This window comes from Cebidichthys violaceus, unplaced genomic scaffold (genome assembly GCF_023349555.1).
Source record: "Cebidichthys violaceus isolate CVI_PGR_0920_01 unplaced genomic scaffold, fCebVio1.0.p SCAF_65, whole genome shotgun sequence".
Lineage (NCBI taxonomy): Eukaryota > Metazoa > Chordata > Actinopteri > Perciformes > Stichaeidae > Cebidichthys > Cebidichthys violaceus.
Window position 1 is genome coordinate 996,786 of NW_027176872.1, and position 14,258 is coordinate 1,011,043.

At 40.1% G+C, this 14,258-nt stretch overlaps 2 protein-coding genes across 9 annotated transcripts in view; both read left to right on the top strand.

Annotated features, from left to right (window-relative positions):
- The window catches only part of ubr5 (ubiquitin protein ligase E3 component n-recognin 5), a 30,807-nt gene extending 28,657 nt beyond the window's left edge, over nt 1–2,150 (top strand). For all 8 annotated transcript variants that reach the window (XM_068734539.1, XM_068734541.1, XM_068734542.1 and 5 more), the window contains 3 exons: nt 12–156; nt 305–390; nt 1,391–2,150. In XM_068734539.1, coding sequence (XP_068590640.1) covers nt 12–156; nt 305–390; nt 1,391–1,603 — 444 coding nt within the window. In that variant the 3' untranslated portion in view covers nt 1,604–2,150. The remainder of the gene's footprint in view (nt 1–11; nt 157–304; nt 391–1,390) is intronic.
- Nucleotides 2,151–2,969: 819 nt separating this feature from the next.
- Nucleotides 2,970–11,423, top strand: LOC137890481 (protein LYRIC-like). Its single transcript, XM_068734569.1, has 13 exons — nt 2,970–3,598; nt 3,852–3,971; nt 4,632–4,707; nt 5,268–5,450; nt 5,869–5,919; nt 6,103–6,237; nt 6,789–6,872; nt 6,998–7,066; nt 7,169–7,314; nt 8,449–8,565; nt 8,932–9,039; nt 9,216–9,342; nt 10,471–11,423. Exons 1-13 carry the CDS (start codon nt 3,266–3,268, stop codon nt 10,533–10,535), a joined length of 1,614 nt encoding a protein of 537 aa, XP_068590670.1. The 5' UTR covers nt 2,970–3,265; the 3' UTR covers nt 10,536–11,423.
- Nucleotides 11,424–14,258: the final 2,835 nt, after the last annotated feature.

Here is a 14,258-nt window from a genome sequence, read left to right on the forward strand (position 1 = left end):
TGTGTCTGAAGGCAATGAGGAAGGGTTTGCTGGATGTGCTTCCTAAAAACGCCCTGGAGGACCTGACGGCTGAGGACTTCAGGCTGCTGGTGAACGGCTGTGGAGAAGTCAACGTCCAGATGCTCATTAGCTTCACCTCCTTCAATGATGAATCTGGTAAGCTGCTATGTCTAAATCTCTTCTTTGTATCTGCTTCTATTTATTTTTCTGTCTTACCTCCGTTTCCTGCATTCATTCAGACATGAAAGTTTTACGGTTGTACATTTTCACTGCAACAAAGTAAGACTTGTACTTCATCCAACAGGGGAAAATGCAGACAAACTACTGCAGTTTAAACGCTGGTTTTGGTCCATAGTGGAAAAGATGAGCATGACTGAGAGGCAAGATCTGGTAAGTCTGTTCTCATCATGACCATTATCCTACAAAACAGAGGGACTCCCTGTGGCTCTCAGCAGTTCAGTGCTTAACATTGGTAATAATTGTTGTTTGTACATTACATGAGGCTCACACCAGGGCCTCACATGGATGCCTCACACACACACACACACACACACACACACACACACACACACACACACACACACACACACACACACAGCCAGCCCTTCATTCTACAGAGTTGGCCTTTCATAATGGCCAGAATGTGTCATTCATTTCATTATAAATGTCATTTACATCTATTTTAGACAGAAACGGGTTAAGAAGCGTGTGCTCATATGTAAATAATGATTAAAATGTAGTACTCTATTCATTTTGGGAGCAGTGCAAGTCACTGAATTTTCCACAATACTGTCATGCAGATGTTTCAGAATACTAACCTTGTGTTAAAAAATGAAACTATTTTGTCCACAGAAAGATGCTAGAGGGCTTTTATTTTGAAACAAACAGGAAAGTGTTAAGTTAAAAGGAAATATTAACACCCACATGCTGCTCAACCAGGCAGCGTGGGCAGAATAGAGAGATAAATTACCTGAAACTGTTTTTACGGGCTAGAACCTTATTTAAATGTAAGTGCAAGTAAAATATAGTGAAAAAAAAATCTTATTTTAGGATGGAGTGACATGCATGTGATGGAGAAGCATGGGCTTATAAAGAGCCACAGCTTTGTTTAAAAGATCCTTTTCTGTTTCCGTTTAAGGACAACATAAGTGTCACAGTTACATCCAGTGGAGACGAGCCTTTAGTTCGTAATTCTATTGTCAGACATTAAGTGATATGCATGACAGGCACCAGTGAACACCAAAGAGCAAGAATGTGTCCAATAATATGATTTCTCTTTATCTCGTTGCCCATTTTCTGACTTAATCCAGTACACAAACATTACAAAAGTTTTCATAAAATACAATCGATGGAAATGGCTAATGTAACTTCCGATGTTCCTTGCACTCAGGTGTACTTCTGGACCTCCAGCCCTTCCCTGCCAGCCAGCGAGGAGGGCTTCCAGCCGATGCCCTCCATCACCATCCGGCCTCCAGACGACCAGCACCTCCCCACAGCCAACACCTGCATCTCACGTCTCTACGTGCCGCTATATTCTTCAAAACAGATACTCAAACAGAAACTCCTGCTAGCCATTAAGACCAAGAACTTTGGTTTTGTGTAGAGGTTCGACATAAAGAGTTTAAAAAAAGAAAAAAGAAAAAAAAAAAAACATGTTTACTGTTGTGTAATATTTACCTAGCTCCATTTTTGTAGATTTATTTTTTGTCTATACAATTTTATGAAATTCGACATACTGTCACTATCTCCCCAGGTGGTAATATTTGTTTGTGTTGTGAACACAAACAGCTTGTTATTTTTATTTCAATTTTTATTGTTTTTTTTCTTTTCTTTTGTGTTGATGAAGAAGAGGTATACAGTCCAGAACATTCCTGCATTGGCACTGTAAAACGTAAAGCCCACAGCCCTGCTCTATTGGCTTAAACTTTTGCTTCCCAGGAATGTGGTTTGACAGAAAGCTGTCTGCCGAAACCCAGCCAAAGATGACAGCAGTAGAAGTATTTAAAAGAAGACACACTGTGATTATAAGTTTTTTTTTCCTTCCCTAGAAAAGTACTATCACTGACAGTTCACTGCTGCCTTTGTGGAAAGTCCTTTTTTTCTTGTACAGGGGGAGTAGGGAATTTCAAAATAAACTTGGATGCAAATAAGTTGTCTGGCCTGATTTTTATTTCCCAGTGCTTTGGGTTAAGAGTAGTAGGGATTTCTTGTTATGCTGGTGTGAGAGGAGCCTGCTTACCTGTGACAAAGTTTTGACTTACTACACACCGGAGAGGGCTGTTTAATCTCTACTCCACCCCAGCCCCACATAGGCTTTTGAGTACTAGTTACTGTAGTAGCATTTAAATGTTCGTGTTTCTGCGTAGTTAAGCACTTGATTTGTTGAGCGAGTGACTTTTTTGTGTTTTTGCAATATTCTAAATATAACTATCATACGCAGTAGCGTTTTAGAAAATAATCGTCGTATGGCTAGAAATGAGCAGCTACAGAGTGACAAGACACTAAAAAATGTATGGTTTTTGGTAATGGGACTGGAAATGCTGATGAATCGAGGACTTAGGCCAATTAGCGTGGTAGAAATCACAGCCACGTCAATTTCCTGGTGCTGTCATGGCCGTTTGTGATGCCTTCATAAGATTTTGTAAAAATGGAATTTTGTGTGCCCAGTAGGTTAGTAAAATACGAATATAGCTGTGGCACCCGAGACATTGGGCTATGGCACCTTGTCAATAGCAAATATGATACAGAAATGTTATTCCAAATAACTACCTGTAATTCTGCATAATTTTCATTCGGTCACTTAAAATATATAATACATATGCTGTCTTCAGAATGACAGCTACGAACATTGCAGGTCAGCTTTTTGGACTGCTATGATACGTGGATTTACAACCTGGAAACTGCATTTTACAAGCGACAGTGAAGGCAACACTTCTCCTCCATTCAAAACGGAGCCATATGAGGTGAATCTGGCTCACTCGCGGTCACATTGTGGTGGTCAGCTAACGGAGGCGTATTATCTTACGATGATATCAGCTAGCTTGCTGGCTAGTAAGCTAACTTAGTTTTGTACCACAGCCTTAATTTGATATAGGAAGCTAGCTGGCTGCCTAGTCAGGCCGATGTTGCTTGCGGATGAGGGGGTAAATTTATTGTCACCCATCATGTCGAAGTCGTTCCGTTATTTTTAGCTAGCACTGCAGGCTAGCGCGGCTAATAGCGGCAAGCAAAGCGTGATTAATCGGTCTGTTTAAAAACAATACAAATGGAGCAGTGGCAGGACGCGGCCTCTCAGCAGTTCAAACTGCTTACAACTCGTCTGAATGAACTGTTGTCCAAAGGTTTGGGGCTGCTGCGCTCCGAGCTCGGCGTGGATTTGGGACTGAAGCCTGAGCTTATTCCACCATGGGTGATCCTCTTAGCGGCATGCACCGGGCTGGTGCTGATGGTCGCTCTGTGGGCCTCAACCTGCCGGACTCTCTTCAAGAAACGACCCGCTGAAAGCGCCGTGGACGACGACATTGAAGTAAAGCGGGGTCTCGGTAAACCTGTCAAATCCGAAGAACCGAAGAAAAAGAAGAAGAAGACGACGGAAAAGGCACGTAGCATGAATTAAACCAACCTACACCCTTTCCTAGCTTGCTAGCCGTATCGTTAGCATGGCTAGTTGTCAAGCTAACATCACAGTGACAGTTGAATCTCATGTCATGGCCAAACCCTAGCTAGCTTCAGGCTATTGTCTAACCTGGCTATGTTAGCATTCGACGTTGTTACATATTGATTGCTTAAAAAGGAATATATTTGAAAATTGTCATGGCCCTCTACATTTGTTTTTTACATGTTCATTTCAGAAAGCCCAGCCCAATGGGAGAGCTGTTGCTGAACCACAGGAAGAAGCCATAGCGTCGGAGGAGATAGTGCCACATCACCAGCCGCCAACACCAGAAGTCAAGGCTGAAAAGGTTTCAGAGGTAAAAGACTTATGGCGACTCGCACCACAACATGGTGACGTGACATACATCTTGATTTGCCCATTGGGATGGATTTGCCCAGGTTGTGTTTGTATTAATAATTGCACTTCGCTGCACATCATTATTTTTCGGGTCCACTTTTATGTCAGTCGCTTGAGAAAACGCCACCTTCTCTCACTGTCACCCTGCAGTGATGTAACAAGACCAGCTGCCAGTGTTGGGTTACTGGTTTTAGCTCGCAGATGCAGCACATTCCTGGAAGGTGGCTCCTGTCTTTGAACAGCACAAGGTGCACATGGTGCAGCCTTATCATCTAATGCCACCCTCTGGATAACACGCACACACTGTGGTACTAAAAGTGCTGGATTCAGAAGATGTAATTGTGCATACACTAAGAGATGGAAATAGTGTTCACAAAAAGGACATGTAACACATTTAGAGAGTCTTGGACAGTGGATGTAGTTTCACTTATAAATAGACATTGAGCTTGAGCATGCTGATGTGATTGACTGCCTATGGTTCAGTCCACATGGGGCCACTTGTCCAGTTGCTGTTCCTGGAAGTGAAATGTGTGCTGTGAAGTATCTCCACTGTTTCTTTAAACCCAGATGTGTTTTTTTTGTAACTTTTCTTTTATGCCCACTACTTCCCTTCTTCTAGTTAAAGAAGTCCAAGAAGAAGGCCAAACAGGCTGTTAAGGAGACAAAGACTGCAGATGGCAAAGAACCAGAAGAAGGTGAAATATTATATATCGCATCATAAATAAGGTTTTTCGGTCAAAATGACGTCTGTGTACTGTATCACCTTTTTGAGGAGGCCTGTCTTTTGTTTCTTAGTGAGCCGTTACTTTGCACTCATATATTCTCTTTATTATTAACATTCAAACCAGGAATGTTATTTGTGCTTGTACTAGTGAGCCGTAACTAAGCACATTTTAATTGTTAAAGATATAAACCACCTCAAATCAAATTTGGCTTAATATTTAATCAAAGCTGTCTGCACCACCGGAGCTCAGAAGAGAGACCGAACTACCAACACTCGTGGTCAGCTGTGGAGCAGCTGATGAAATTATCATCAGCTGTAAAATAACGTCAACTAGTGTTAAAGAACTGCTCGATGTGTTGTGGTAAAATGGGACCTGGGTTAGTCCCCCTTTTTTTTTTTCTCAGCAAAAAAATGTGTGTAACAGTCTTCCTTTGTCCTGCCTAATCCATACCATATTTCCTCACTAATCCCATAATGACACCCTCAGTATTTTGCAACTAATTCCACGCTGCACTTAATGGTACTGTTCAGGCACATGGGAGACCAAGGTCAGCAACAAGGAGAAGCGTGAGCAGCGCAAGAAGGATAAGAGTTCCAGCGATGGCTCAGCCAGTCCCGGAGGAGGAGGGGACGCGCGTGCGAGCGCTCCCCCAGAGCCCAAGGCCTCTGCAGCCTCTGCAGCCCCCACGTCTGGCAGCCAGAAGAAGAAGAAAGGTGGCTTTCAAAAGACGTAACTCTTAAAACCATGCATAGTTTCATTTAGGCTGTGATTCTGCTTCTTTTGAGTTTTATTTTTTAAAAATTGGATCAGGGAATGAGTTCGTAATAGTGTTGTTTATTATTATTTTTATTTTTTTTACTTGTATATCTTCACACAAATCACAAACCCTGCAGGCCATCTTGGGCAAACAGCCTAATATGGCACCTGGAGAGAGATGTTGTTCTGTATAGACTGTTGTTGCGTTTGGTTGGTCTCTTGACATGACGGACTATAAATACATGGATTTAATTGACTCCCAGAGTGAGTTTTCCCTGAGGTGTTTTGTGCTGAGTTGTGTGCGTGCTCCCTTCATTAATAGGCTCTCGTGGATAGTGTACTTGACATATATTGACCTTATTTTAATCCTCTCAGGAGAATCTGCAAAAGTGAAGTCGGAGAAGATTGAGGCTGTTGTATCTCAAGGTAATTATCAGCAGAGAATGCTTCACCCATCGACTGGCTATCGGTTCAGAAAGACACCCACACTGATCTCATTTATGCAAAAATCTTTAATCGACCTTCACTGGGAACTCTCATATTAGATGTGTTGCCAACTTGATCTTTTGTTTATTCCGGCGGAGTATCAAGCCTCTCTCTTGGTGTTAGTTAACAGCAGTGTGGTGGTACCGGTGGCTGCTGCTGTGACTGACATGGCTGTAAAGGTTCCCGCTCCCGCTCCGAAGACGGGCCCCTGGACAACCAGCAGAGAGCCAGCATCACTGTGGGGAGCCGAGATTGATGGTAAAAATGTTTGACCACTGATGAAACCTACATGTGTTGATGTAAACGTTTTATGGCATTCCATGAAGCAGTTATCGGCTGATAAGCTCTATATCGGCTTTCAGTGCCAGAGGTGGCGATCCTACCGTCAATATATTAGGATCGCCTAATGCAATCCTGTATTTTATTCTTGAATAGTATGAATGTTTGATGAAACGTGGTAGTGTTAACCGCAGTCCATTTTATTTTTGCTCTGTTTTTGTTTTTTTAAAATTGAATTTGACATGTTCTCCAGGTGAGAATTTGCAGAGTTCAACAAGTAGAACTAAACTAAACTGTTTGTAGAGCAACTCTGGGTTTTCCTCCTAGTTCCTGTAGTGACTAATAAATGATTGATCAGAATTATTTGGCATCATGTTAAAAGCTACACACTTATAGCTGAGGTTTGGAAGGGAAAAGATGTAATTATTCTTAAACTTATAACAAGCCTTTTTCATCAACTCACTGACTGATTTGATAAGTTAATTGTGTTGAATATTGACACCATGGCGTCTGTGGAATGTGTGTTTCAGACTCGTGGACTGTGATTGATAGGGGGATGACCACAACGGACCAAAACCTGGTGTCTTTAACTGGACTGGGTGTTGGTACTGCTGGTAAGTATACAATAACAACCGGTGATGAGTGGTGGCTTAACCTGGCTTCCTCCTCTAGACGGCACAGTTGTCCAAAGTCTCCCTTGAGGACGGCAGGTTGAGTTGTTGGCCTTGTGTCTCCGTAGAGCCTCAGCCTGTGAGCAACCTGTCCTGGCTCAGTCAGCCCAGAGTGGACGACGAGTGGTCTGGACCCAGTAAGGATAACGAAGCTTCTCTATCCAACGTTGCTGTAGCTTTATAGTCGTGCTACTCCTTCACGATTCTGCCTATTCACTGATGGTGTTTGTGTTTCTCAGGTGGAGGTTCAGTGGACCCGAGCTCTGACTGGAACGCCCCCTCTGAAGCCTGGGGCAACTATGAGGAGCCCACTCCCGAGCCCCCTCCTGTGCTGGAGCAACCCTCTCCTCAGCCCGCCAAGGTTGATCTGTTGATTGGAGCGGCTGTAAGTAAAACTAAGCATTATGGTAGTTTCCGGAAGTTTGAAAAAAGATTAAAAATACCAACCTAGTAATTGATGACTCTGACTGAGCCTGACTTTGGTCCTGATGCTCATAGTAGAGACTCAATAGAACATAGTAGAACACACATGGCAGACATTTTGTCATGTCTTAGCATGAGAAACACAGGTGTGATTGATATCATGAATGATTTGAATAACACAATGGAATTGTTTTAATGATAATGAACATAAATGTATTCAGTGGCATGTGTTCCTGTTTGTCAATGCTGTTTTTGGTACTACCACCAGATGGCGTTAGAGTTAGATTTTGACATCCTGCAGTTAGATCGCCTCATCAATCTGACGCTGCACTCCCATAACTATCAGATTCATGATAGACAGTTTACAAAAAAAACCTACTCTGCAATATAAAATGATGCATATAAATATGATTTAGATTATAATGGAGTAAAAAAAAAAATGGAGCTTACCACAGATATCAAATATAATAGAGCTGATCTTACCATGGAGGTCTGTGAAATAAACTCCACACTTCCGGATCTTTTTCATTTTCAAAGTTGTAGTCTTCAGCCCTACCCGACGCAATTCATCACATTTCACACAGGTCCCTCTGGAGCCACACAAGGCTTTCTCCAGCCGTGTTCACATACAGTACTGCTCCTCAAGACCTGTCGACACACTTGGATGTGTCACATCTCTGGAGCTTTTAAGTTGAGGCAAACGATTTAGCAGCAGCAGTGGTGAGCAGTTTTACTACTCCTGAACACCCACGCAGTTCATCTTAAAGGTTAGACCACTTCTCAAGACTGTGGATGTATACGGTCTATGTTAAAAGACCCTTTTCATTTAGTCACAGCATTAGAGCAGGTGCAAATCATTTCTTATATGATAATTATTAACATAAATGTGCCATGTGTGTATTGCTGTCGGCTACGGGGGCCATTGTTGACATTGAAGCAAAGCAAGGAGTTCCTGAATCCTACACACAGTAGCTTAACAACGAGTGCAGAACCGAAGTCTCTCTTCATCCCATTCGAAGCAGAGATTCTGCAGCTCTTGTTCAGAATGTCATTGTCGGTCTGTTTTCTGTCAGACTAATCTGTGTGTTTTTGTCAGGACGATGATGAAGATGAGAAGGACAAGGGAGAGACTGCCGCTGATGGAGCGGCTAAAACTAAAAAGAAGAAAAAGAAGAAGAAGAAGGCTGCCGAGGAGGAAGAAACAGCTGGCCAGGTAACTGCTAGAGAGAATAACACACAGACTGCAGACATTTGATGTGACTTTTTTTTGTGCAAATGTTGGAGTATAAAAATCAAGGAAGCCTGAATGTAGTATATTTAATCACACACTCAATGTACTCAATGTGGCTGTGTTCTTCTACATGTATATTACAGGGTGCATCCAACCTGTATAATCCCATAATAATAATAATAAATGCCTAAGCACTGATTATTACATGGAAGACTTCTCTGGTAGCTGTTTTTTTTCTGCTTCTTGGCCCTATTGATCAGCTGATTCATATTAGTCTTTGACATTTTGTTCAGTTTATTTTGAATTCGCTGCACAGTTTGGTGTAAACTTTGCCTGTGTCCTGTGAAGGGGGAGGAGCCAGAGAAGGAGGCGGCACCCGCAGCCTCGGTGAAGAAGCAGCCAGCCGCTCAGGAGAATGCTGCTGCCGTCCAGCCTGTCAAAGCAGCTGCTGTCGAGGTCAGTGGTGCCAAAATCTGACCCCAGATCAGATAATCTTCATAGCATTTTTCTGCAGAACATTTTCTGATCTGTCATATTTACAATCGTTGATGATTAACGGCCTCGTTCATTCATCTCTTGCTGAGGAGATCTAAAGACTAAACAAAAAGGGGAATATTCCCTTTTTCTTGTAGGCGCGAGTGGAGCAACCAGTGAAAGACAACATATCCCAGAAACCCCCTGTCACACAAGTGCCACAGAAGCCAACTGATGGAGAGTCCACTGCCAAGCAGAACAACCTTTCTGCTCCAACACAACTAAGTAAGCACAATTACACCACAGTGAGACGTTACAATGGGGGCCCCTATGTAATGCGAGATACGTCAGTCAGACAGTCATTTATGGAGCTGGAGGAAATGACAGGCATGAGAAATATTACTGGCAGATGTCAGGTCTGTCATTTTTAAATGCCCCAACCAGCTTTCTTTATTAGTTTCTTTATTCGCTTTTGTCATTAGTTCAGCTTTTTAAAAGGGGAATGCAACAACAGACATTATTATGTACTGATGCAACTTTAAATATCTATAAACGTGTATATTTCAACAGTCTTTACATCTTCCTTTTTTTTTTAATCAAAAGCCTGGAATTCTGAGAATATGCCAGATTACATGTCCTAAATATTTAGTAGTGTTTATCGACAATGTCTATCACCAAATCTTCTCATACCACCATAAAAACAGTCTTATCTGGATTCTCCAGAGTTTTTGTGTGTGTGTGTGTGTGTGTGTGTGTGTGTGTGTGTGTGTGTGTGTGTGTGTGTGTGTGTGTGTGTGTGTGTGTGTGTGTGTGTGTGTGTGTGTGTGTGTGTGTGTGTGTGTGTGTGTGTGTGTGTGTGTGTGTGTGTGTTGTAATTCACATTTCTCATGAGTTCTCTAAACCATGTGTGTCTAATATGCAAAGTGGTTCCTCGGATAAAGAGCTGAGATCAGATGTGTCATTTATCAGTTACATTATTTGATTGGCTGGGTTTAGCAGTAATCTCTTAATTGTAGATTCCTAAACAACGAGGTACTCTCTAATTACTTTTCTGTATTTCTCTTTTTTTTTTTTTTTTTAAATATGGATTGCTCCATTTCCAGTAATAGTGCATATTTCCATGATGCCCGTTGCTTTAATCTCTTGTATAAATTGTCTGCTCTGCTGAATTTGATAACACAGGCCGACCTACTGAGAACAGTTTTTATACATAGCTTACTGGTTATGAGTTAAGTTTCAGTGTTTTACCAACCAGCTTGTTTCATATACATGGTGTACGTTTAACTTGCTGCTCCTCATGCCTACTAAATTATATCTCAAATAGTTTCTTATCGAAGCTGAACCAGAGGCCATGCGAGTCACACGTTCATAATTGCGGAACCAATCTCACTCTGGCTTTTTGTGTTTCCACAGAAAAACCTGAGGAGAGCCAAGCGCCCAAACCAGCAAAGAAGAAGAAGGCGAGGAGAGAGACATGAGACGGAGTCCCCTCTGCAGACCTCTGTATGCAAAAGACTTCATATCCTGTTTATGCAACACCTTTTGTGACAAGAACTTTGAACTAAGGTCTTCATGATGGACTCGAACCTTGAAATGAAACAACTTTTATACACGTCGCGTGTCAGCCGATGGATCGTTGAAAATTGAACCTAGATGCGGTGCAATCTAACGTAACGCGGTGTTAATGATTTTTAAGTATGCATTTGATACTCTTGATTCTGTCTTCTAATTCCACTGAAATCAAATAAGTGAAAGAGCTGTATTGTACTAATTAGGTGTAGAAAATACTGATCTTGTTTAGAAGTCTTGATGTTGTGGTGGCTAACGACTGGAGTTTCCTGTGTAGTGAATGAAAACCGTCGACACGCTTCAGGTCACTCACCACCGGGCCGTGATGTCGAGTCGGCCTTTGCTTTTGCAGTCTTTTATTTTGCTCGTACATTTCGTCGGCCGTGGCGGTACAGTGAGCGCTGTTGGTCGAAAAAGAGTCGAGCGATCAAATGTTCCTTTCACATGAGCGACTCAACGCGGCGTGAACATTTTCGGCGTATATACGAGACAGAAAAGGGAATCATGTGTGCTCTGCATTTTTTTTTTTATCTGTGACTACAACATTTCAATGGACTCTGTCCATCTGGTGTGTGCCGTGTCCGATGTTGTGCTGCAGTGTTCCCTCGCTTTACTATCTGTGACTGCTTTGTGGGAGCCTCCGATCGTAGACGTACCATCGCAGTGTCATCAGCCTCTATCATTCTCCACCTCTGGTTGATTCAAAAGTCTTCGGAACCTTTTGTAAAACCAGTTTGTAATAAAAGAAAAGCTAAAGCCATATGTAAAAAGACTAAATAAAGGCCAGTTTTTCTATGTTTGGGCTACTTTGTATTGCAGTTTATTTTGGGCCAGCAACCCACCGTTGTGTGACGTTAAATGAAACAGGATGACGATGAATAAGACATCATTACTCGGATCAGAACAGACGGCTTTTCATTAGCTGTCAGGCTGAAGCCTTGAGCCTCGAGGTGAAGCTGTACAAAATCCATCAACTATTTAGATAATTCAAAGATGTTATTACACAACACTTGGTGTGGATGTACCTCTGTCCTCAGAAAAAGACCAATGACCTCTGAAGGTGCAACAATAAAGGTAGAGAACGTTGGTTGGTGTTACTGACTGACTGACTGACGGGGAATTTTCACCACTTGGATGAACGTAAAACACGAGTTAAATCCTTGGTGCACAAGGTTACACATTTATGCTTTAAAAAGTTAAATAAATGTAGAAATAAAATCAATAGTCTGGAACAACAGAGCTTTAAAATATAAGTTTACGGTTATGTTTTAAGTTGAGCTTTGTAGAAGCCTGCTAGATAAACGTCACAAATTTGAATCTTTTGTAATAATTTTGGAGAGGACATTTTTGTGAACACATAATTTCCCGCCACTGTTGACAACAGTTCCCAGAATACCACAAGGGAGTATGAGACGGCAGCTCCTCCTGTAGCTTTGGAGATGGAAAGAGGAGGTTACCAAAAACCACAAATTTCAGTTCTTTCTTTTTATTGAAAATGAAGCATGTACCTGAATGACCGCTCTGAGTACGTTCTACATTCAAACTGTAGAAAAAGACGAGGATGAAGTAAGTGAAGAGACTCACTCATCCTCAATTTTGGTCCGGAAAACTCTGCAATCATCTGAGGAGAGAAGAAGAGAAGGACGATATACAAATGTACTACAATCTTTAGTAGTAGTACAACTACAAAAACAAATGTTCTACATACTTTATTATGACTTTTTTTAAAACACCTTTATGAGATATTGTACATTGAGTTTTGGGGGCATACTATACTATAGCTTAGTTGTTTTTTTAAATACATCTTTTTATCAGAAATCAAATCAATATGTATTTGTATAGCACCTTTTAACACAAACACACACAAACGTGCTTTCTAACTTTTTTCAACATAAGACTTTGTTGGACATACTTTATGTTTTTTCCGGCTTCTTTGAAGATACCATACTATGACTTTTGGTACATTTTCTGACATAATACAAGGACTTTTTTGACATACTATGACTTTTTTTCTACAAACTATACTATGACATTTCTGTACTATTTTTGGACATACTAAACAATCACTTTTTTTGACATACTATGACACTATTGACATACTACACTGTGGCCTTTATAAGACTTTTTTCAGACATACTGTACAAAGACTTAAAAAACTTTTTTCAACATATGCTATGATTTTTTTTTTGTTAAATTATATCATTTTAAAGACCTTTTTCAACAAACTATACCTTGGCTTTTTTGTGACTTTTTTCAGCATATATTACCTCTACCTTTTTCAGGAAGTCTTTTGACACATTGTCTTTTTTCAACAAAACTATTAAATAACTAACTTTAAAGACCTCTTTCAACATGCTATACTATGACTTTTTTGCCTCAAAAACTATATTATGATTTTTTTTATGACTTTTCTTTTTTAACAACACAGTGCCTTTTATAAGACTTTTTTTGACGTACTATACTTTGACTTTTTAAAGATTTCTTTTGACACTATACTATGACTTTTTTCAACATACTATACTATGGCTTTTCTTAGACATGTAATGTCATACTATACTAAGAATTTTTTGATATACTATTATGACTTTTTTATGACTTTAGGACATATACAATGGCTTTTCTATGACTTAATGGCATATTATACTATTGCTTTTTTTAAAAAAATCCTTTAGTATGCCCTTTTTATGACTTTATATAACAGACTATACTATGGGTTTTTCTCATTTTTTAGTATATTATATAATGACTTTTCCATGACTTTATGGCATACTTATATAAATAACAAAAAGGACTAGAAAGAACATTCCCTGTCAAATGAAGAAAAGCTATCCTGTTCTAGATTAAGGTATTGTATTCTCTGGTGTTAGAATGTATTACAGGCTAAACTCTACCCTTAGTGGTGTTAATTCCAGATGTGCTGCTAAGATGTCATTTTTCCGTGCTGTATTAGTGCTTTTGCTCCTGATCTCCCAAAAAAAACTCTGAAATATCATTATCATTTTTGTTTCATGGACTTTTTGCTATTTTATCCTCCTTTCCTAATTTCGCTTTTATTTAATTTTTTACAATGAGTCGGTATATCCAACAGACATGAGCATCTATAGTTGCTGTAAATTCAATGAGGACAGTTTATAGTCTACAGCTGTTTTCATCTGGATCAAACAGTGATGACGTGCAAATACACGTAATACAATCTTTACTGGATAAAGGTATGTCTTTGTGAAACTTTAGATTTCATATAATAATAAGTCCGCACTTTATTATTCGGGCAGATCATTTACATGATTGTTTCCAATAATATGGGTTTGGTATGTCTTACATCTTTGTTTATATTTGGAAACTAGACTGTAATTATAATGATTTATGGATTATGACAATGCAATATTTTACCTGTTATGTGCCCTATCAACTGTGTGTGTTTGTTTCTTATTTGATTAAAACTATGTATTCCCAATGTATTCCTCTATATCTGAAGTCATTTTGGGCATCATTCATAATCTAACCATGCATTCGATGGCCTTTTTATTGCCTTTTTGAATACATGATTTCTATTTCTGTAAATGATTCTCTCCAGTTGATTCTGTTTACTGTTAACTTATTATTGTTTTAAGAACTTCTTACCGTAATGATGT